The sequence below is a fragment of the Coturnix japonica genome, chromosome 14, assembly GCF_001577835.2.
Source record: "Coturnix japonica isolate 7356 chromosome 14, Coturnix japonica 2.1, whole genome shotgun sequence".
Classification (NCBI taxonomy): Eukaryota; Metazoa; Chordata; class Aves; order Galliformes; family Phasianidae; genus Coturnix; species Coturnix japonica.
Genome location: NC_029529.1, coordinates 11,865,401 through 11,889,514, shown reverse-complemented (window position 1 = coordinate 11,889,514; position 24,114 = coordinate 11,865,401). Strand labels below are relative to the sequence as shown.

At 53.1% G+C, this 24,114-nt stretch overlaps 1 protein-coding gene across 1 annotated transcript; it reads right to left on the bottom strand.

The window, feature by feature from the left end:
* Nucleotides 1-375: 375 nt before the first annotated feature.
* On the bottom strand, nt 376-20,467 carry RAB40C (RAB40C, member RAS oncogene family). The gene is made up of 7 exons (XM_015877393.1): nt 20,332-20,467; nt 19,902-20,157; nt 9,391-9,451; nt 8,417-8,477; nt 5,283-5,360; nt 4,675-4,897; nt 376-3,206 (listed from the first exon to the last, which is right to left on the bottom strand). Exons 2-7 carry the CDS (start codon nt 20,041-20,043, stop codon nt 2,926-2,928), a joined length of 846 nt encoding a protein of 281 aa, XP_015732879.1. The 5' UTR covers nt 20,044-20,157; nt 20,332-20,467; the 3' UTR covers nt 376-2,925.
* Between the last annotated feature and the right edge of the window lie 3,647 nt (nt 20,468-24,114).

Genomic DNA, 24,114 nt, shown 5'->3' with positions numbered 1-24,114 from the left:
AAGCCTCTTGCGCCTCTTCCCCAGGCAGGTTTGTACCTTAACTCGGGGCTTTCCAGGCTGCAGCCGCTATCTGATTTCCCCCCCAACTCCTTCCCAGCCTCAGCAATGTTACCCTTAAGCTGTTAAAACAAGCGTGGCCAGTCTGGTACGAAGTGGAAAATCTGATCCTGGGGCAGGGGGAGAGGGAGGTCATGGGGAGGTGGGCTGAGAATGGGACAGGGCCGGGGGGCTGCGCAGCCCCATCGCCTCCATGCAGCCATCAAAGCCACCCCACGGGTCAGGATACAGCAGGTCATGCCCAAATTGGGGCACAACCAGCTCCTCCTCCTCCCCAGCATCTCCCCACAAACAAGATACAACTCCTGCACCTCCTGCTCGGCAGTTCCAAACCAAAAAAAGGCTTTAATTTATATAAAACAAACCCATGTGGAATCAGTTGAACAACACTGACTGTACAAAGGAATACAAAAATAAAAGGACAGTCCAAAAGAACCCCTCAGGAATGGTACAGGTGGGGGGAGCAGCTACAGACTAGTGTCGACATCAGATGCAAAAACCTCTTTTCCTTTTAAATTAAAGAATAATAACAATACATGGCTGAGCAAACACACCGGGTCCATCTTCCATCCTCCCTCCAGCTGGGATCTTCTCGACTTACAGGATGAAAAGAACAAACATCAGCTTTGGGCAGAAGGAGCAGGAGGCGGCACATGGACCGAAGCAGAACCAAGCAGAGGTGTGTGATGAGCTCCGGGCATGCAGCAGCTCCGTGACTCCGGGCTGGGATCCCGGGTGCCCGCAGGCAGGAGGCAGCCACCAGCGCCCCTCGCAGTGCTGGAGCATCACCTGTTGGCTGTATATCCCCGGCCTGCCAGGCTGCAGAGCCAGCGATTGTCTTCTGCTGTGTGTTAAGTGATGGGGAACAGGTGCCGGCCGTCTCAGACAGGTTCTGGAAATCCCTCGGACTCCGTGCTGAATTCGGCCTGCTTTGCTCTCGAGCCAAATCACCACTACAAAGGATTCTTCTCCCCGTCTCGGCACGGGCTTTAATTCTCTCCTCGCTCATTTGAGCCGGGCAATAAAGCGTGCCAGGGCCGAGCCCTGAACCCCCCCAGCGCTAGGCTTTGTTCTGCAGGGGGGCTGCATGCACCGAGGGGCATCAGCCCGGCAGCAGCACTGGGCTTCATCCTGCCCCACAGTGCAAGAGGGGCCCCGAGCTGTCAGCTGCAGGACAGAGATAGCAGTGCTGCTCTGCTCCACGTGGATGACCCCCAGTCCACATGGCACGGCTGTCTGAGGGAAGCCATTGGCACAGCCCAGTACCACTGCCAGGCCCCATCCCTTGGGAGGACGAGGTGCAGCTTTTCAGTCTGCAGGTGAACCATCAGCACAACCAACACGCTGCCATGGGACAAAGCCAGGGATGGACGGGCCCTTGCTGGATATCCCTCACTCTGCACGCACATCCCAGGCTCCAGCTGCGTAGCACACACCTCCAAAGCACTGCAGCAGTCCTGTGCTCCCTCTGCTTCTCCCTGTTTCCTGCCGCAGCCCTGAGCACACCCCCACAGGAGATGCAGCCCCGCTCCCAGCTCCTTCGTGCTCCAGCAGGAAAAGCCGCTTCGTCCCTTCCCACCTTCATCCAGGAGGAGCCACGAGCTTGGCAGGATGTCTTTGGGAAAGCAGAGCAAGAGGTCAGGATGGTGGGCAGCTTGGGGTGGCAGCGTGAGGATCCAGGAGTGCTCGGAGCATGGCACAGTGGGGCTCTGGAATGGATGGCCAAGACCTTGCACTGACACAGGGCAGCCCACATCTTCCTTCTGCTCTGGGCTCAGCGCTTCCAACCTCTGCTCCTCAGTCCCTGCTGGCTCTGCGTCCTCTGCTGTGCAGCTGAATGAGGCATCAGCCACCTGGGGGGCTCAGAGCTGCCCCTGCCTCACATCAACCCCACACCTCAGCCTCTCTGCTCTGCCCCCTCAGCTTCAACCCCAGCCTGCCCTCAGTGCTCACACTATGGAATGATCAAAGTAAAGCAGCTTGGGGGGCATGGAACGCACCGATGGCTCTTTCCTTCTGTATAAGCAGTATTCAAAATCCTCCTACCAACCCCTGCAGTGGGTCAGAGTCTCTTCAAGCATTTACACCCCCTCACCTGAACACCCTCCACTTTGCCCCTCTTGCTGCCACTGGTTAAATTAATCCCCTGCTTTTATTTACATGGCTGCAGAAAATTTTCCCTGACTGCTTCTTAAGAAAAAACAAAACAACCCCTTACAAAACAGCTGAGAGATATACACCTATGTATAATATGTACACCAAGAACCGCAGAAGGCACGCAGGCTGCTTCCTCCAGCCTCCTCACGGCCAACTCTCGCCTTTTGCACCTTAGCTCTATTTTTTTGGCAACAGCAGGTGAACATCTCGGTGAATACAGTCACTGCTCCCTCCCCCCTCTTCTTCTTTTGTTTTTATGTCTTCATTTCTCACTGCACCCAACCACCACTATTGCACCAGTGATTCGCTCAGGAGTCCAAGAGTTAAAGTCGCAGCACAGACTCTCCTTGCCTACTCCCTTAAGCCTCTCAATCTGCCATTAAATCCATTTCTCCATCGAAACGGGATGAGCTTTTTTTCCCCCCTTCCCCCCCCCTCCCCAACCCGGCAGCTGCTGAATTTTCCACCCCAGGCCGAGAGGTGAAGCCCAAAGCATTCCTGGAGGGTCACTTGGCAGAGTCCTGTCCCCCCTGCAGCCGGCAGCACGCTTCACATGCGGGGCCAAAGGAGAGCACATTCCCGACGCCTGCGTGCACCGCGGGGGAAGCAGCCGAGGCCCATCCTAAAGGATCCGGTCGGAAAGGGTGAAGTGTGCAAACATCTGTACATGGGTGTGTGGGTGCACACGGAGCTCACGGCGTGCTCGTCCTGCTAAGAGATCTTGCAGTTGTTGCGCGAGCAGTTCTGGGGGGGGCTCTGGGGCGGCCGAATGGATTTGGATCTCTTCAGGCTGTTGCCTTTGCTGCTGCTGCCTCCCCCGCTGCTGGCCAAGGAGTAGGAGCGGCCGTGCATCATCACCGCGTTCATCCCGTTGGCCATGGAGAAGGATTTCAGGTGACTCTTGATGGTGACGGGCAGCGGCAGCTTGTCGATGAGGTGCACGGGGGTGCAGGAGACGATGGCTCGGCAGCACAGGTCCTGCAGGCTGAACACTGCGGGGAGGAGAGAGCAGACAGTCAGAGCCAATGCACTGCAAGGCTGCCTTCTTTACACACCTCTTTGTGCCATGCAGCTCTTGCTGGTTAGGGGAGAAGAGTTAATGGCAACTGAACCAGAACCCTGAGCAGATTCACAGAACCTGTAAAGATCATCTGGTCCTGCTGCCCTGCAGTGAACAGGGATATCCACAGCTCCACTGGGTGCTCCAGCCCGACCCTGAGCATCTCCAGGGACAGGGCACCCACCACCTCTCTGAGCAGCCTGTGTCAGTGCTTCACCAAATTGCATTTGTTAGAACAACGATATGGGAATAAATGCTTCCCAGGCTTCAGCTGAGCCCTGCAAGCCAGCACCCTGATGGCCATCAGCTTTGGTGCCAGCACTGGGCTCAGGCAGCACTGTCCCTCTGCTTGGTGCAACACGCCAGCCCTGCTCATGGTCCCACTTCCCTGTCACCATTTGGCAGCCCTAAGGAGAGGTGTGGGAAGCAGGCAATGGAGCCAGCCCTGCTGCAAGGGACTGGCTCAGTGAGCAGCGGCTACAGGGATGGCTCTTTGCACAGTGCTCACAGCTATGAACCATTCCTTCAAGCCAGGACAAGACTTGCCAGCGTCCTCTTAGCTCAGGGTGAGCCACATGAATGAGCTGAGGGAAGCCTGTGGGATGGGATTTCCCAGCAGCCGGCCACAGGAGGGCACACGTTCACCTCCAGCCTCTCACTGCTCCCCAGCAGCCAGCAGAGCTGCCTCCAGTCCTAAAGAATCTGGCAGAGCGTTTGATGAGCAAGATCTGCTCCTGCTCAATGGGACAGAAGACCCAGACAAAGGTGGGTCACCCAGATGGGAGTGTTAAACTTCTGCTGCTCAGCCTGTCAGTCAGACACACTGCTACCCCCAGCTGGGAACCAGGGTCCTAAGACTATTTTCCTTCAAATTCAGCAGGCTGAGACATAAGGTGGGCTCTGCTCATGCCACAGTCTGTGCACCTGGGTACATATGGAATACCGCAGCTCACTGCTCCATGCCTACAGCAGGAACAGGGTTGATCCCCTTTCAGCTCCTTGCACTGCCCTGGGCTCACCCTGCCTCCCTATCTCTCCAGAACAGGAGATACAGGCTCAGACAAAGGTAAGGACAGAGGTGCTTATGCTTGGTGCATCCCACACACACAGTCATCCGATTGAAGTGCTTTCAAGTTGTAAGCTTAATTGCTTTCAGCTTTACCTAGAGTAAATGCAGAGGTGTAAGGATGTCCCAGAGCAGTTCAGAGCCTAGACATGCTGAACTGCCCTCTGGAGCCACACCAGTATGGGCAGCTTGCTCTGGTTCAGCTTCAGCACGCCTGACTCGAGGCTGTTCAGCAGGGCAGGAGCTCTCAGATCCCACAGGTATGAGCACACACACCCCTATCTGGGCGCTCCCTCTGCTCCAGCCCACGCACAGCTCCTTTCTCATTGCCCACCTCTGTTGGGTCTCCAGATCTTCTCCATGCCGTGCCGCATAAGGACGATACGAGACAGCTCTGTGAAGGACTCTATGACGTTGAAGTTGCACAGTGGGCTGACCTCAAAGAACGTCATGCAGTTCTTCTCTGCGTACGCCCGGGCCTGCTCTGTGGGCACCTGCCGTTTGAAGGCGAGGTGAAGTCTGTTTCCCACCAGGATCCGGGGCACCCCTGGGGCATGCTATGAAAAGAGAAACATACATGGAGAAATAATCACGACTTGCCTTTAGTGAGACAGCCAACTCTACCTAACTTCAATAGCAGTGAAGAGCAAGGGAGTAGAAGCTGCTCTGATGCTGAGCAGTCAATGCTACACAATGAGGACCATTAATTTTTCCTCTCTACGATTCACTTGAGAGGGAACCACAGCGGAACCACTTTTGTTCTTGTTCAGAGGTGGCACCTCCCTGGATTTCAATACAGACCACTGTACTTTGGTGCCACAATTATCTCCCTGGACTCCCCTCAGTGTGCCTGGCACCTGGGCCAGAGGGGCTGGAAGTCCCAGTGTGAAAGAATGGTGTGGCAGGAAGCCAGCACGCTCCTGGGTCCTTCGTGAAGCTTACCTCATCTATTTCCTTCATCCATCGATCTATCCCATCAAAGGACCAGCGGTTGGTGATGTCATACACCAGGAGAATCCCCTGATGGAAGAAAACATGCAGTCACCAGATTGCATATGAGGCAAACGAAAAGGGAGATTCACCTAAAAGACCGCTTCTATACCCCAAAACTGAAAGGCGAAAAGAATGATCCTCCACTCACATTTTTTATGTGCTTGACAGGGATAAAATTGATGCAATGGCTTTAAGCTTGCTGGCAGCTGCAGCCTGGATCTGCTTTACAGAGGAATCGGGAGAAAACATCAGCAAAACCACAACCCCAAGTTCTCAGGAACAAAGTGGAAGGTCAAGACCACGCTCTCTAACCCCACACTGTCTGCCAGTACAGCCTCTCAAGTCATAACACAGCTCCACACACACACGTTTCCAGTACAGATTGTCAAGTAAAGCCTCCCAAGAGCAGACACCAAGGCCACGCTGCCTACTGCCCCGATCCCATCCCCATCCTCCCATTGTGGGTGCTGGGCCAAAGGGGAGGAAGCAGCTCCATACGGGGGGCTCAGCCAGGGGATGTCGTGCTTCTCCCAGGCAGCACAGGTGTGCTCCAGACACTGCCTCCCAAACACAGCATCATCACTGTTTTCTCCCCTGCAAAGAACAGCTTGCAGACATGCATGCACGCAGGAAGTTGGCTCAGCTCTGCAGACAGATCCAAGTAAGAGCTGTTGGCCTTTTTTTTTTTCTTTCAGGTTTATAAACAAAAAGATTCCTGTGGAACAGCATGGGGAATTGGAATCAGCCAGAAAGACAACCAGATTCCCATCTGCAGCCCAAAACCTTCTTTAAGTGCCCCGATGGCTCTCAGCACCTTGATATCTCCGTATCTCTCAATATCCAGCTCCACAAGACCCTGTGAGTTCTCTCCAGCCCCTGAGCTGCGCAGCCCCTCCCCAACCTGCCCCTAGATTTTGGTGGTGGGTGGAAAAAGACAGGACTTATCTCCCAGCACCGTCCCGGGTCTTTACACCATTCACTTTCAAAGTCCATTTCCAGTCCGCTTTTATTCCACAAAGCCTGAGCTCCCAGTGACAGATTACCATGTGAGTGCACCACGCAGTGAGCAGAGAACACAGAGATAATCTATTATTGTACCCAGCAGCACACGTGGACCCTCACTCTGCCAGAAGTCAGGCTTGTTTGGAGCAGGAGCTCACACAAAGTCCTGCCCAAAGAGGGAATCAAACCACATCTCTGTCTGGCTTAAACACCTGCAGCAAAGCAGACTTGCAAGCTTTGGAAGGTGGTAGAAGCAGCGTGTTTGAAAACAAGTGCTCCCACCACTGCCACAAACCTCAGCACACACAGGACAGGGCAGCCAAGAAAGCCTCACTCGCTGCTACTCTGCACTGATGGAACAAAGCTGTTGGTTGCTGAGGAAGCCTGGAAGAACCCCCAGACTGGACTTCTGCAGCCCATAGGACTAAGTAAGCCATAAACAAAGACAGCAAGGAGAACACCATGTCCCTTCTCCAGCTGGCACCTGGGACCTTGGCCCAGGGCAGGCACTGCTCCCTGCTGCCAAAGCATTTCCCAACAGCATAATGCACCAGGGGATATTTATCACTGAGCTGGCAGTAAGCACTGTGACATGCAGAGATGGCTCCTCCAGCAGCTGGACACCCCTCAGAATGACCCAAGGCAGGTAGAGTGTTCACAGCACCCAGAAGGCTGCACAGTAGAGCACAGCCTGCATCTCTGAGCCTGCTGAGCTGCCAAAAAGCCCCGCAGCTCTCTGCATGCTGAGAAGCCCTGAGCAGGATAGACAGCAACCACCCAAACCTGCTGCCAAAGCAGAACTCAACAACGCTCATTATTCTGTTAGGGCTGCAGCCTTGCTGTAAGATGGGAGCATTCCTGAATGTCATTCTGACTTTCTGCAGAGAGTCTGAAACTATTCCTGAAGGACTTCCTCTGTCACACTGCCTGGAGAGCTGGGACTTGCACAAAGTTGTGCTGTGTCAGAAAGGAAAACTCACAGGAAGATCTGGCTCCCAATTGGGGACCACTTTTCCCTTACTTGAAGGCACTTTTCACCAAGCAGCTGTTTTGTGTATTTTCTTAAGCACTCTCCACTCATATGCATGTATCCCTTCTCAGCCAGCCCCACATGGGCCAGGCCATGGCACCTGAGCACCTCCTGCACTCCCAGCAGCCTCAGAGCCCTCTTTGGAAGCCCAGCTCCCACTGAGTGATTCCTTGTTACTCCTTACAGGAAGCCCAGTTCAGAACCTCTGTCCTCTGCTCAGCAAAAACCTTCTGCTGCTTTTCAGCATGAAGGTGCTTCATGGCCAGCTTACATCAAGTTGCTCTTGCACAGATATCTGCTGCACTTCACACAGAGCTTAACCCCCCTGGCATCTCTGCCCAGCTGAGACAGATGTACTTATTTCCAGCATGCAGAAGCTAACAAGTATTTAAGCCTGCTCTTGCAGCAGAGGTTACTCAATCTAACATCCCTCTTGCATCGGTTAACCATGAAGAGTTTAAATTAGCATACTTTCTGCTTTCGTTGAAAGATGTGGAGGTTATTTCAGAGACACCTGTATTCCTCCTAATCCAGGAACATTGCTGGGATGCCACAGGCTCTGCTGGCTGAAGCCCCACGCAGACATGGCACTTGCTGCTCCCTGCTTGATTTGGGCATTACTTTTGGAGCTGATTTGGTGGCAACACAGAAGAAGAACTCCACTGGGAAAGCTGGTGTCATCTTGAAACAAACTTGATAAGCCTCTGAAATGAGGATCCCCCACATTAAAACTAAGGCAGGTCTCAGGTTAGAACTGCCACATCCTTTATAAGCCCAACTCCTCAGCCCTTGTCTAGAAACCAGCAGGGAGGAATCCATTACAGAACATTGCAGCAGCAGCCTAGGAGTGTCACTCACTCCTCTGCCTCCCATCATTTCATAAAACAGGAAATCCAGAGCACAGGAAGACCTGTGGTGCCTCTTGGTATTTTCACAGATCCCATTCCTTTCCATGCTTAATTTGCCTCGGAGCTCTTTGCTGTGGCATGAAACACTGTTACAGCCTAAAGAAAAGGACGTCCCCCATTGAAAACCAGACAGCTGCACTCACCTGGGCTCCTCTGGAGTACGACCTGAAAATGGTGCAAAATCTGCCTTGCCCTGATGTGTCCCTGCAACAAAGAAAACTTGAGTTACACCTGTGAAATGTAGGAAACAAGAAACCCCAGAGTCCACAATTCCCAGCAGGCTACAAGTGGGAAAATGGCACCTTACAAGAGTAAGGAACACAAAACACAAAGAGCGGATGCAGCCACACAGGGCAGAGGAGATAAATTAGCTGTTTGTTAGAAAAATGAGGACACCAGCTCCTGAGAGAGCAGGACTATAATTAAACCATGAAACCATACACCCTTAGAGTCAGTCTCTGAGGCAGAGAACGTGTCATTCACTCCCAATGTAACAGTTCACACAGAACACAAACATTCCAGTTATTTCATACACATCTCAGCAGAGATGTTTGGTTTCATGCCTTAGGACCTGTGTCACTCCCTGCTAGATCCATCTGAAGAACAACAGGGGCAGGCTATTTCCTGCATTCCTGGGGCATCTTCTTAGCAATTTATACCTCAGAACTGGACCAGATGGGCTCCAGATTTTCTTCCAGCACTATCAGGTAAGGAAGGGTCACCCTCACATGCAGGGCTCTCACTTCTCCATCCCAGTCAGCCCTGTACACCCTGCACTGAATGTACCATGACCGAGCCATGGACTAACCCAGGCTTCTGTGGGAACTGAGGGCTTTGTCCTCCTAATTCTATTTGTTTCCCACTCTAGGATTTCAGTTGAGTCCAGTATTACCTCCAAAACAGTACGACTCCCTTAGTGAGCAAGAGCTGTGGTGGAGAAAGGCTGAAACAGGACCATCCTGGCAAAGGACAACATGCTGCTGGTGCTGCTCAGTCACGGAAAGGGGTCTGATTCACTAGGACATCTTACTGGGAAGAGGAGTTACCCAGCCTCACCATACAGCCAGGGATGCTCTGCACTGGCCGTGCTGTGGTGCAGCTCAGAAGCCAAACTCACCAGAGCTCCAGCTTGACCCTTCTGCCGTCCAACAGGATGGTAGTAGTCTTGTAGTCAATTCCTAAAGGGAAGAGAACAGGGGTCAAACAGGCAGGGAGGTGGTAATGCTGAGAAGCCTGTCCAGAGAACACAGCTGCTGCTTTCCAACCACAAGGACAAAAGGAGTTAAGAACTACAAGGCATGTATACCTGCTATGCTTGCAAACAGAAACATGCAAATTAAACTGTTTCCTTCATTAAACAGGTGAAGTCTCAAACTTGGCAATGGAAGAACTGACTCAATGTGAATGTATTTTGGAAGAACGTTACTTTCTCTACTATCATCCTCTATACTCATCCTTCAGTGCACAGCAGCACACAGCAGCCTGTACTGCAGAGCAACAACAGGGCAGTCAATGTGAGCATTGGGTTCCAGTGAGAGATAAGCCCAGAAAACCTCAGCTACCAGCCTCACCATAGCACAGCCGTGCTTCATCACCTCTGTGCTTCATTTTCCTTCCTCTCAGCAGGGGAGCACGACCTGAAGGGTTTCACACTAGGGCCACGTGTGTCTGTGAATTGGGCCAGGAAGCAAAGGCTGATGCAACTTCAGGAGGTTCCTCCAGCAGCTTAGCTCCTGAGAAAGGCAGGGGCAGAGCAGGCAGAAGCCACTCCCTCCTCAACAGCAGCTGAGAAACAGCATGAACAACAGCTCCCCATGGGGCCCCAGCTCCAGACCAGCAGAAGACCCCAAAATTGCAGCCACATTAGGAGTGCCCAGCACCTTCAGACAAAGATTTTGTTCAAGCCAGCACACAGCTGCCCGTCCTGCAGCTTCCCTGCAAGCTTCTGTGCATCTGGTTGAACTCCACCACTTGCTGCACTCACTGGAGAGCACAAAGCAATTTACAGCCACCTTTAGCAATGCCAAGTAGCTTCCCTCCAATTGTATCAGCTTTGTTCTCTCCTCCAGCCACAAGATATCAAATGTGGAACATGTATTAAAACCTCACTGCTGCATAACCACCTGTATGTCCCTTCTGCAGCAACACTGCCCTGAAAACCAAAGGGACAAGTTTGTCAATAAAGCAAATGGATTTTCGCCTGAGTCATCAGCAGGAGCTCCCTGTTAGAGAGAAACAAATTAGATTTCAGTCTTTGCAGGGTGCTACAAAAAGCAATCAAGATAATTATCTTAAATTCCAACTATTTCCAGTGCTTTATCACAGAAAATAGATAGTTTACATTTTATCTTCCTCCAGAGACGACGAGTGGTTTGTATTTATTTGCTTGGCAGATATAAAACCCGCATCCCCAGGGATACAGCAAGCAGCAGTGAGCCTGCTCCATGCCCACGAGAGAGCAGAGCATCCCCATGAATGCCCTCAGCTCCCAAAGCTGGACAAGCTGGGCAAAGCAAGAGGCATTAACGTCCAATACCCGGTGCTCACAGCACACAAAGGAGGGCACAAGGGTTGGGTTTCACACTCCTGCACATCACAGTGCCGGCAGAGAAGTGCAGTGGCCTTTGAGGATGACACTGTTGAAGGACTGCAATGAAATCAGCCTGAGGATGTTGTGTGCGCCTAAGCAAAAAGCAAAGCTGTTTTGTCTTTTTATTCTAGGCTATGTTCAGCATTTAAACACACCTGGTAAAGTGAGTTGGAAGCCAGCAATGCCTTTAAGGCTGCATGTGGCTCTGGGCAGCCTGGGCTGCTGGTTGGTGACCCTGCACATAGCAGGGGTTTGGAACTGGATGAGCACTGTGGGCCTTTTTGACCCAGTCCATTCTATGATTCTTTGTTGCCCAACCTGCATACACCCATATCTGAACTGCCAGCCACAGCCACCCCTAAACCAACCAGACTCAGCACTGAGGGGGATGCAGAGCAGGGCTGCCCTACCTGGCCCTGTCCCTGCAGCTGCTGTGCAGCTCAGGCTGCAGCCCAGGGCTGGAGCTCAGCTCCTCTTGGCCCAGGGCTCTGCTGCCCGGCCAGGCACAGCAGCCGCTAGATGTCATTGTTGCCCAGAGCGGTGCCGGCAGTCCGACACCCCCAGCCATGCTGCCCCACAGCTCTTCTATTATTATTATTATTGAACATTTTGTGCAGCTCAGAAACCGATAAACTCAGCAAAGGTGTTACATTTTCCTTCCTGTAGTCATCAGTGGTTTCCCCAGCCTGAACATCACTCAGCTGGCAGCCACATGCAGCTCATTTCAGGACTGACATTTCAGCTCCACCAGCACAGCCTGACAGTGCCCGGCGGGGATGCTCAGCCACAACCCTGCACCACATCCCCGCAGCTCCTGCAGCCTCCTCCTGCCCCCAGACACAGCCCTGCAGGAGGAAAGCAGCCCTGCTGGGAGCTCAGCAGCTATCAACCCATCTCTCTTGACCAACACCGAGCGTGATGTAACCAACGGGAGACGCTTGGAGAACAAGTCCGGGCTGTTCCCAGTGATTTAGCATTCAGTCCAACCCCTCCGCTATTCTTTAGGCTCCTGCTTGCACCGATGCCAACATGGCCCCGCTGTTGGAGCGGCCCAGCCGACCCAGCACGCAGCAAGCTGCTGTCACCAAGGCTGGGGACAAACACCCCGCTCCCCTCCCAGGGCCGGGCTTCACGCACGAGCACAGTAATCACTCCTGGGCAAAGCTCCAGGGCATCCCAACCTTTATCCCTCCTGCCAGGCAATAGATGGGAAACCTACCCACCAGCCACTTTCCCATGGGAATGGGCAGGGTGCACGTAGGAATCTCTGACCTATTCCACATCACTCACGCCAACACAGGATGCATCACATCAATGCGAGCTGAAACAAAACTCGTCCGAGTTAAAATTTGGGCTTTCAGTTGTGAGATTACATCTGATGTAACCAGGAAAAGCAAAACCCCGCCAAGAAGTGACAGCTTTCTTCCAGCACTCGACAGCACTTTGCAGCGGGGCTGCCAGCCTCCTTCCCCTGGGAACTCATTGCCCCACAGGATGTGTCCCAATGCCATCAATGAGCACTGTGCTCCCTTGGACAGCAGCAGCGTGCCAAAATCAGAGTGGGGCTGGCATACAAGCAGGCACAGGGGCTGGGAAGTCACTGGAAAAGGCAGAAAGACACCAGGGATGTGCACTTCATGCTGCTCTCGAGCTGTATTTTGTGCTGTTCTTGAGGTCTTCCCTTCAAATGGTGAAGATACCGAGAAAATTGCTTGAAATGTTTGGAGTTAAGTGACCAAGGCTCTGTAAGCATGTACTGCTGTAAGCACAGCAGGGACCCCAGAGACACCTGAATTCATCTCTGCGAGGACACCAGCTTAACCTGGCAGCCTGCACAACCCTGCCCTCCTTCCTCACTCACACTGTGTGCTGCTGGAGCAGGATGCAGTGCACACCGAGCAACAAACCCCAGAGAGCAAACCTTAGTCACCGTGACTGGAGAGTGAGGAGAACAGGCTTAGTGCCACCCAGACCAGGGAAAAAGGAAGGAAGAAAAGCAGAGCTGGAACCTGAAATAGAGAACACTTCCAAGATTCAGCCGCCTCCAGTTCCACAGTGTCCTCAGGTAACCGGAGCTGGTTGCAACACGCTGCATTCAAGAAGATGCTTGGGAGAAAGCAGAGCAGGTCCCTGAGCATATGGCAAATAAATAATAACTGGAAAACCGTGAAGACACGCTGTGACTGTAAAGCAGGAGAACACCGTCAGGGTAAGAACAAACCTTGTTTCTGCTCACAGTGGGACAGCAGAAAACACCTCACAGCCGGAATGGTGCTCTACACAGACAGACTGCAATATATCTGTGGCATGAGTGTCAGGGAAATCCTTACTCAATGACAAGGAAGGATCAGCAGTCACAGCATCCTGTGCAGCCACACTTGTGGCAGTGAGACAATCACATAAAGACATAAGCACCAAGAAACACTTCAGGGCAAGTCAGTGGAACAAGTAATCTTTTGTTCCCTTATGTAAAAAGAAGATGTTCAGAACAAATCTTCAGTAAGTCTCTTAATCAGAAGGACTCTGAGAGGTGCAGATAAGCAGAGAGGGCAAATTCAATCGGTTGGTAACCTGCAACGTCAAAATAATGCTGTGGATCCCGGCAAGAACACTGTAATTAATTCTGTAATTAACACTGCGCCGTGTCCCAGGTACAGCCAGGTGAGAAAATGGAGTTTCGTCTGACAGCAGGATGAAGTGAGCTCACCAATATGAGACCATCGCAGCAAAAATGCTGTGTCCTGCTCACAGAAGGGACCAAATGCACCTGCACACACCTGAGGAGCAGACGGCCTCTCTGCTGGAAATGCTTGTCTGAGCGTGCAAGAGAAGCTGCTGGAAGCTGCCTCCCTCTCCTCCATGCAGAGTTTGTTTCAGGTAGATGAACAGAGAAGAAACAACAGTGTTATTAAACCTAAGCAAAAAGCAGCACATCTGAAAGGCTGCATTTGTAACAGCGTTCCCGTGCTCTTCAGCACAGCCTGAAGCAGCCAGAGCAGAAACTCATTTATCCCAAACGTCAGCAATAACTGAGAAGTGTCCAAAGACAACCGCTCACCCTGCCAAGTCCCCGGGTGTTACAGATGTTAACAAGTAGTTTCTTAGCCGTGACTGACGTGGCTGGGTTTTAATATCTCACCCAGGAGGGTGCAGTGCACAGAGAGCAGACAGACACAGCCCCAGCCATCACACCTAGCCTGGCTGAGCTCCCATGGGGATGAGACCTGCCCACAACAGGGTTTGTGCCCCACTGGGAAGGCTGAGCACTGGGAGTTCATCACCAAACCTCTCCTGGGCAGAAGGCAGCGCTGGGGCCAGCACTGAACCAGCTCCTGTGTTGTGTGTAAGCGGTGCTAAATCATTCAGAGAAAAGTGCTATGAGCACATAAGCAGTAGCTGATGAAAAAAGCGAATTCAATCTGTTCAAATAACGACTGATGAAGTCATCCGACCTTAAAAAGTGTGTGCAACAGCACATTAACAGCAGCAACCCAGCTCATCAGCTCAGAGCTGTAAGCCACAGAAAAATCCCTTCCAAACAACACATGAGCTCATCAGCTTGAGTCATGCATTCAATTACCTACTCCTTAGATAGACAAATAACAAATTATCTTCACCAACAACGGGGGTCAACAAGACATATGGCTTTGAACAAAGACGGCCTCGTCTCAGGTCTGTGCCTTTTGGCACCAACGTACCTCGCAGCATTGCTTTGTTGCTGTCAGCACGGTGATAAAGTTCCTCAACAGCAGCGCTGCAGAACAGCCCAGGCTGGTGCTCGTACTGCTGTGCTGCAGCGTGGCGTAATGGGAAGCTACCTTCACAACAAGCACTGGAGGTCTCTGCTCCCAGCAAGCAGCCAGATCAGTGCTGATCCATACAGGGCACGAGGGACCATCTGCCCCAGCCTTCATCATCTCTTCACAGCAGCAATCCAACCTCATTCCTGCTGTACAACCTGATGCAATGCGACTCAGCTCTGAGCACATCACAGCTGGAATGGGAGAGTCACAAAAATGCTTCTTGCTGCAGTCTGTCCCCAAGCATCCTGCTATCGACTCATCGGTGGGCACCTCGGACCAGAAACTGCTCGTTTATAGCTGGCCAAAAGCAAAATGTGTATTCACTCCCTGCAGGATGCCCAGCCCTGCTGAGTGCTCTGCCTGCCAGCTGCTGCTCCACGTCCCAGTGGTGCTTTGGCAGCACCGGATACCCACAGAGGAACTGTTCCACACTGAACATGACATCTGCATCTGAAATCTGCATTTGGAGCCAGCAGCAAATCTGTTCCTGGAGCTCCAGCCATTACGGTGGGCACCCAGCAGGCTGCTGAAACAGCCACAAGTTGGTCCAGAACTGGGAACGTTAAGTGGATTTGTTCTTTAGAAGAACATCAAGATTGAATTTATGCACAGAAGCTAATACAAACAAAAGGGTTTCTTCATCCTTGGCAGTTCTGATGTCCATAAAAATGATACAGCTGCACCCAGAAACAAAGGCAGCCTGTGAGGATGCATGGCAGGGCACCGTAACAATCGGCATTGTTGCTGGGTCACCACACAAACACCAAGATGTGCTCGGAGACAAAAACAAAGCAAAACTATTCAGAAAGGGCTAAGTTATTGTGTCAAACACCTTCAGTACGCTGCTCTGCCAGTGCTTAATGTGGGCACCCCCTGACACCATGTACGTGCACTCCTTGCTCCTGTGCCTGATGTGCAGCGTGCTGCATGCTTGCTCCAGGTCCTGCTTGTTCAACAGTCCCACTGCAGCACCATGCAGCAGTGCTGCCCAGTATCCTAAAGGGGGGAAGAAAAGAAGTCCAGAAGGGTACAGCTCTGTGCAAGAGAGCAGTCTTCATCAGCAGGAGCCCCACGTGAGCAAGCTCAGTCTCAGAACTGCTGTTGCACCCTTACTGCTACTGCAGGACCATGCAGACCTCTGATGCTCCCCATAGAATGGGGCTTTCAGCAGAACAGGGCGGGTGGGCTGAGGTCTCACATCAGAGCTTCCTTTCTCCTCCTCAGCCCCAGACCAACAGAAAACTGTACAGCATAACAGCACATTGCTCACCAAGTGATGGGCCTGGACCGTCAGAGGGTAAGAAAGTGAGAGCAAAGCAAGGTTGTAAATCCTGAGCTCTGAAAGCTAAGCTCGTAGTGTAGCTGTTTGTGTAGCACAGAGAGATGCTCTGCTCTTCAGTGAGAGGGAGGGAGGGAAGGAAGGAGCTGCTGAGGAGAGCGTACCAGGGAACAGCTGGAAACTAATGCTGAGGGAGATGGGGCACAGAAGGAGGAGACATTTTATGTGGGCTTTCCAATGTTGTTTAGATGGGGAAAAAAGACATCACCAGAAGCAGACTCATCTCGGAACAGGGAAAAATGGAAACAAAAAACCCCCAAAAACAATAAAGAGAGACTTTTAACTCAATCTATTAGAAGAGCATTCTAGCCATTCCAGATTTATAGTGCATGGCTCACATCACCCTGGGGACTCAAGGTTCAGAGTCCCCTGACAGCAAAGCTCTTCTACAGGGTCAGGAAGTGCCCAGCTTCCCTCTGCAGGAGGATACCTGGAAGGTGACAACACATCACCCAACACACTGTGCATCCCCCATCCTGACCTGAGATATAGAAGAAGACAACTGGACCTGCCTGGGACATGGGCCTGTTTGGGCTCTTAAGCCACAGGTAGGAAATCCCACAACAAGTAGAGACAGGGGATCAGCTCAGTACATTCAGAATTATTATTAATATTACACAACAAAGGAAAAGAAACAAAGAAGAGAGAAACAAGAGATGCCAGAATTGTTTCCAAGCCGCAGCCTGCTCTGAGAAGATCAGTTTTGCATCCCTGATGACATGGAAGGAACCAGCCCTGAAGGACACTGGTGCTGCCAGACACACTGTCCTGTCTGACACACGCTCCCCGTTCTTCCATAGCTGGGAGAGATTTCCAGCAGCACAGCTGGGCTGAAGCTTTCCCTGCAGGCTGATCCCACACAGGAAGACAATAGCAAGTCTCCATTTAGAACGCTTTGCCTCAGTGCAACTCCCATCAGAGTGCTAAAACCTCCAAATAAACCACGATTCCAGTTACTACAGAGACCTGTCATTGCAGCAGCACTGCCCAGCTGGGGCTCTTACCCAGCACAGGCAGAGCCAGAACTGACCGCCACGTGCTGAGGAAAGTGATGCACAAAGCCCTGCCCTACCATAAGCTTCATGGGTAGAACAGACATTTGTAGCAGCCCCTGGGTGATGTTCCTGATCACACACTGGTGGCTGAGGGTCAGGGTGCACTGCTGGGGGTGAGAAAGCAAATGCTGGAGAGAAAGGGTTGAGAAAACAGCAGTAAGAGTTCCAAATTCAGCCAACTGCACAAAGAGCAGCAGAGGAGAGAGCATCCAAGGAGGCGGCTGCTGAGGGAAACAATGTTATCTGAGGTTAAACAGCACTTAATAAGGATAAGATGGAAACAAGGAAACAAGGAGTGTAGCCACGCTGCAGAGGGGATGGTCACAACTGACAGGGCCATCAGTGCTTCTCCATACACTGCCTAAGAGCAGAGCAGAGTAAGGAAGCCATGAGGAGGATAGTTTAATGTGAACCGAGAGAAACAAAATCTATCTATCCCCCTTCCAATCAAAGCCATCTGTTCAGAAACACACTCCATTCTGTCCTGAGCACACATTTCAGCTTTCCTACAAGAACAGCAGCAGGTGAGGGGGCAGCCCTCTCCCAAAGCAGCATGCAACCATGCAAGGATCATCAGAGAGCACACGCACTGCATCCACATCCGAGCAGCAGAGCCTGCCCTGGCTTCTTCCTGCTGCACAGCACCCAGGGAAGCAACCTGCAGCAACTCCATGTGAGTCACAGTGCTGCCTCCTGCAGCAAGCCGCCCAACGAGCTCAGCAGGATTGCTCTGGGGTAAGTGTGCTAACAGCCAAGCTGTTCCAGAAGGGCCGTGACACTCACCAGGCAAAGGGTCCTGCTGCGATGAGCACCAGGCTGCACAGGGATGGCTTTGGGAAGGTTGAGGGAAAGCTGGCAAGGATGACTGCAGAAGCTCAAAGAAAGAACCATAACATTCTCCTCCAAAGAGCAGCACAAAGGCTAATTTGAGGCCTTCTGAAGATGCCCAAGAGAAAGACAACTTTATCTCCACCTCATTTACAAACTCTCCCAGCCTCAGGATGGCAACATCCAGCTGCATGGCACAAGCAGTGCTCCCAAGGGACAGATCCTCTCTTTGCAGGGAGCACTGCTGGCCTGATGCTCCCTGAGACTCCCAGTCTCAAGCACACTCCATTTCACACTGATCCTGCCAAGCTTCGCCTCCAGGACAGAAGAAACAAGTTGTGGGTGATGCAGTGTTCTCCAGATCAGGATGTGGGGTGGAGGGGATGGTCAGGGAGGGAAGGAGGAGGACACACTGATGAGAATGAAGCTTACAAAGAAAGCCCTTCCATAACGCTGCTGCTGTGGTTTCAGGACAACATGAAGCAGACCAAGCACTAACACCAAGTACTTTTGCACCTGGGGATGCTCTATGGGGCACAGTTGTAGCACATCACAGAAACCAGATCCTTCAGTGCAAGTATCCCCAGCACTCCAAAACTGAGGCCATCCAATTGCCATTAGGGATAACACGGGTATCAAACTCATTCCAGTTTCAAAGCTGCTTCATCCCATCACCAAAAGGCACAGCAGAAGCAACAGAAGCAGAGGCTATCAAAGCATACACTAGTGTAAAAACAAACCAACCAACAGCACGTGATCCAATTCCCTAATTAGGAACGAGCTCAATTGCTTACAGAAAAGGAAGGTTCTGAAAACATGAGCTCACTGAGATTTCTTTTTTCTGGAAAGAGATAGTGTCACGTTGCTGCTATAAAGCAGTGGGTACAGAGAGGAACCCTTCCCAGCCATAGCTAAGTCACAGCGCTGGGTTCCACACGTGTACCAAAGAACCAGCACACACTCACTTCCCAACCATCCTCATAACTCCTGCATCATCAGCACCTGAACAACAGCCAGGAACATCCATAGCAGAAGATGACCACGATGCCAACAGCCCACATCACACAGCCCCGTTCCAGCCTTCGATCCGCCCTGCTCAGTAAGCTCCAGTCCCAGAGAGCAGCTCCAGTGCTCCCACGATGGGGCTCTTTAGGGATGGGAACTCTCTCTGGGGAAGCTTAAAAGCACGGAGCTCCTCCTCAAAGGCAAACCGCAGCCACACATCCCCACAGATGAGCGGTACCACAGCCTTCTGGTTCCAGAATTTGCTACTCTAATTTCACAGACCTCCTGAGTTCTGGGTCACGGCCTCCTCGGAGCTATCAGGTGTGTACCTCCATCACTCCTGCAGTGCTGCTGGGGGCTGAGTGCACCGCACCCTTACATCAAGGCCTGCTTCAGCTCCAAGCCTTGAGAAGCACCCGGCTCTTTCAGGCTGCTGTTCACTGAGAAAACTGAGCACCAACTGCTCCAGCCATCGGTTCAGGTGCAGAGATGGAGAAGGAACTGCATTACGTGGCTTCTATCGAGCCCCTGGGGCCGTTATTTTGCACTGAAGCCAGAGAGAAGGATGACAGATTGAACGCCACTCCAGGACCCGCACCCTGCCGGGCTGTGCTATGCTTTAACTGCAGCGCGGGGATGCAGGAAATAGCACAGTGCCACTCCTCGGCTTTTAATCACGATCTTGTGACACTCTAGTTAATAGGCTGCCGTGGGCTCCATCACACACCTCGACGTTGGCAGGAGGAGGACAAACGAAGCAGAGCGCACAGCGAGCTCAGCAGCTCCGCTCTGCAAATAACGCTGCCGTTCTTTTGTTACGGGGCTGATCTGTCTCAGCGCCGACGGGAGCGGGGCGGGCATTGGACCGGGCATTGAACCGGGCATTGAACCGGGCATTGGACCGGTCGGAGCGGCGGGGTTTGGACCGGGCACCGCCGACCCACACCGGACACACCGGACCCCCCGCAGCCCCCGAGGGTCGCCGTCCCCCCGCTGTCTGGCCCTTACCGTTGCTGTAGGCGTACGGGGACTCGGAGGCGCCGTCCTGGAGACTCTCCAGTATCTCCCCTTTGCCCACGTCGCTGTCTCCCACCAGCAGGAACTTGAGCAGATAATCGTAGCTCTTCACCGGGCTGCCCTGCGTGCCCATCCTCGCTCCCCAGCCGCATTCCAGGCCGGCCCGGCCCCGCTGGCCGCCTCAATCCGCTCAGTGTTGGCTCGTTGCTCAGCGCTGCTCCCGCCCGCGGCCCATGTCGTGCGGTACCTGCAGCACAGCGCAGCGCAGCGCCGCTCACACCGGCCTCAGCCGCTGACAAAGCCCCGCTCCCGGCCCCGCTAGGCCCCGCCGCCCCCACACAGCCCGGCCCGCCGCTCCCCGCCCCGCAGACCCCCCTCAGCCCCTCGGTGGGTGTCGGTCGGGCGGCTCCGCGTTCCTCACCTCGCGGCCGGGCGCCCCGGGGCCGGGCCGGGCCGTGACACCGCCAGCACCGCCACAGCCACAGCCACAGCCTGCAGCCGCCGCGCAGCACCGGGAGAGGCGCTGCCTGAGCCCCGCCCTCGGCTCCCCGCGCGCTATTGGCTGAGGTACACGTCATCACGCTTGGCCCCGCCCAGACCCGCCTCTGATTGGGCGGGGCTGGCCGAGGTGACCGCAAACTACAGCTCCCGGTGTGCCTTGCGCGGGGCGGACGCAGACTCGCGGGGTAGCGTTGGAGCGGAGCATGATGGGAATGCGAGGCCGGGAGGGGGAGCGGCGTGCGGAGCCCGCGGGCTCTGTGGGTTCGGGCTGGGCCGGGTCGGGAAGCAGCGCCCGGCTCCATCATGGCGCCCAGCCGGACCCTGATCCCATCTGCTGCCGTGGAGGTGCTGCTGCCTGGACGTCACAGCCACTAACACACAGCACAGCCCGGCCCTGAGCGGGGTAATGTGTCCCCAAATCCCCCTGCACGGAGCGTTAGGAGATGGGGTGGGTTCTGGGGGGCTGCACCCGGGGAACGGTTCGGTTCCGGGGCCGGTCCGGTCCGGGGGCGGATGGTCCCAGCATCCCTCGATGGGCTCCAGCTCATTTCCTGCCTCGGAGCCCCCAGAGCCCCTCAAAGGGCTCGTTCAGACCAGGCCTTGTTAAAGCAGGTTCCTGCAGTCACTGAAAACACACGAGGAAGCACAGAGCGCTGGGCTGGGATACACAGCCATGATGTGCCCCATCGAGACACGGCCCGCACCACGACATCCTCACCCAGCCCTACCTGGGGTGCATAGACCCAAATGCTCCCCTGTACCTGCACAGTGAACTGCTGCAAGTTAACATATGGGTCAGACATGGGTCACACATATGGGTCACACATATGGGTCATACATATGGGTCACACATATGGGTCACACATATGGGTCATACATACGTGCAGTGCTTGTTTTCTTTGGGAGCACTGATACATTCCCATGTGCCGGCAGAACAAGGCACAGCCCAGCTGATAGATCAGGGATTAACCTCCCCAAACCATAACCAGAGCCCTCAGTGCGGTGTAATTGCTGAGGTTTCCTTTCAGCATCGCCACATGCTGAGCTGGTTAGGAAAGGAAAGTCTTTCTCAAAGGCAAAACTTCCATCTACAATGGAATTTTACACACAGTGAGTTACATTTTCCTTCACAAAAATCACGCCTGTGTGAAGAGGCAGAGCAAGAGTTGTGCCAGCACTGGGAACCATCAGCTGCAATAAATAAGAGACAAAACGCTGTATTAAAGAAAAAATAGACCAAAAAACTGAACAAGATCTTTGAATGACGTCTGGCAAAGGCTGCTTGTCGCCTGCTATAAGGCGTGTGGTGGGAGTCAGAGAAGACCTGAAAGCTTTTACTGCTTCTCATCCGAGGACTGAGATGGATGAAGTGAATCTGAGGGGAAATCAGTGCCACGGCCTCAGCAGGAGTCTGTTCCCCAAGGAAATGCCAGCACTGGGCCTGTTTGTATTGCTGTGGAAGCCAGGGCTGATCACACCTTGTAATTAGGGATGACATAAGGTCAAACGTTCTGAGCAGGATGTCTGCTGAGTTGTTGTAATGTCTTTGTGCAGCACCAGGGAAGGGTGGGGGGAGGCGACTGGAAAGGAAGAGGAGAGACATGGCCTGTATCCAGCAGAAGAAACTCACAGGCTCAGAAACCATCATGGATGAGGAGGACACTGAGTACAGAACAGGAAGGCAGTTCAGGCTCCTGCCCTGCATGGCACTGGAGAACAGCACACACTGAGAGCCCTTAGTTCCCTGCTGGGCTACTCAAGGCCCTCGATCCATGAGATCCAGGCTCAGGGCATTGTGCACAACCTTTGTCCCTCTGATATCTCACCATCCCTGGTGTCAGTATCAGCCCCCAGTAACAGACCTGGTGTTGGACTGCTTAACGTGTTTGGCAGGTCCCCAACAGGAAGGTCACATTTGCTACTTCTTGCTGTCCTCGGGGCCTTTAGGTCACTTGATCCCAAAGGACAGCCAGGATTGGGACCATCATGAGCTGTTTTGTCTTAGAGAAGAATTTGAAAAACCAGCATATGAGGAACATTATTTCCACAATATCAAAAATAATGAAGTTTCCCTCAGCTGTCAGTGAACTGAGCTATGCAGGCAGGGGAGGAAGCAGGGGAATGTCACTGAATTACTCCCATGGAAACATGAGAAGAGCTCAAGTGTAAACCTGCTCTGCTGTGCGCCAGGTCAGGATGGCTTTCAACTGCTCCGACTTAATGCTGAAAGGAGATACATTATTAAGAGCATTCACCCACCGAATGGATCCCAGTCCAGCCTTACTCAAACCTGAAGTGGAGAGAAATACTCAGACATTGATGTTGATAAAAAATACAATAGTAGACAGTGTGCAGGGCTGTTAAGCACTGATCGTTAAGGTTCTTTAACGAGGTGCTCCTCCTTAAGCTCTGTCTCTGCAGCCAGCGATGTCCCACTCAGAGCCAGAGGGAGCAGACGGTGGCAGGGGGACTTTGTGCCACTGGGATGAAGGAAACGCATCATCACAGGTAGCAGCACCTGTTAATGCTGCCTCCTCTAGTGATGTCCTTGAGAAAGCTGCAAGTCCTTGGCAGCTCCTGCGTTTGCCTGCTAAGGAAAGTCCAGACCAAACAACTGCCTGCAGAGCTCTGTTTTCCTCCCATCGTGCTACAGCTGAAGAGGCAGCGCTGTCAGAGGCTGTGGGCAGCTACAGGCAAGCGAAACAGACCTGGCCATGGACATCTAAGAGCATCCAACATCCCTGCAGCCATAACCCCTGCTCATCTGCAGTGCGTCCAAGCACAGGGATGAGGCATGGGGTTGGAACAGGAAACGTATCCTGTGAATGAAGGTGCAGACTGCCAGCATACACACCTTCCTCATCTGTCCTCAGTTCCCCTGGACAGAGCTGAGGTCCCCATGAGAACAAGGAAAGGAGGGCAGACCCAGCATGCCTCTCACTTGCCAGTTAATGCAGCTGCCTGGGGAGTGCAGAGCAGCAGTGGGGGGCAGTGATACTGCATTGTTGTTTCAGCCAGGGCAAGAGGAGCAAGCAGACCTGGAGAGTGTGTGCTTTTAGGCAAGGACTGCCTGCGAATGTCTGCACACCAGCAAAGCACCCAGCAGGACATCACACTGCTGTGCACAGAAGTGCTCTCCCCAAGGCAGGAATAGGTGGCTTGCTGGGCAGAGGAACAGACACCAAAATGAACATGCTGACAGAACAGGATGCAGGAAAACCAGCCACTGCTGCACTGCAGAGCTACAGTTCAATGCAGAAACATTCCCCTATGACAAATGTGTCTACAGGTCCAGGGAAAGAACTGGTTTTTAATACTTCATCTGAAATAACTTTAAAAACACTTTGCCAGAAAGTGCAAAAGATGAGGCAGCACATGAAGAGGCTTCCATCTGTGCCCTGAGAAGCAATGGGTTGTACTGGCCGTGCACATTGCAGCACATGCTTCCCCAAGCTGCTTGAGCTGCATACCACCAGGCTGCTGCAGTCCTCTGGCAGATGCTGCAGCTGGGCTCTGCAAAGCTGCCTTTGCCTTAGACTGCAGCTGAGGGAAGCAGCCCTGAGGCCTGGCAGGGCCCCGAGCTCTCAGCTGCCTCAGCTTGCTGCCATCAGCCTGGGCAGTTTGGGGTTGTGCATCCTGCACTTCCAATTCTGCTGTCAGCTCAGGGCTCAGCTCCCCCCAGATCACTACTGGATGTTGAAAA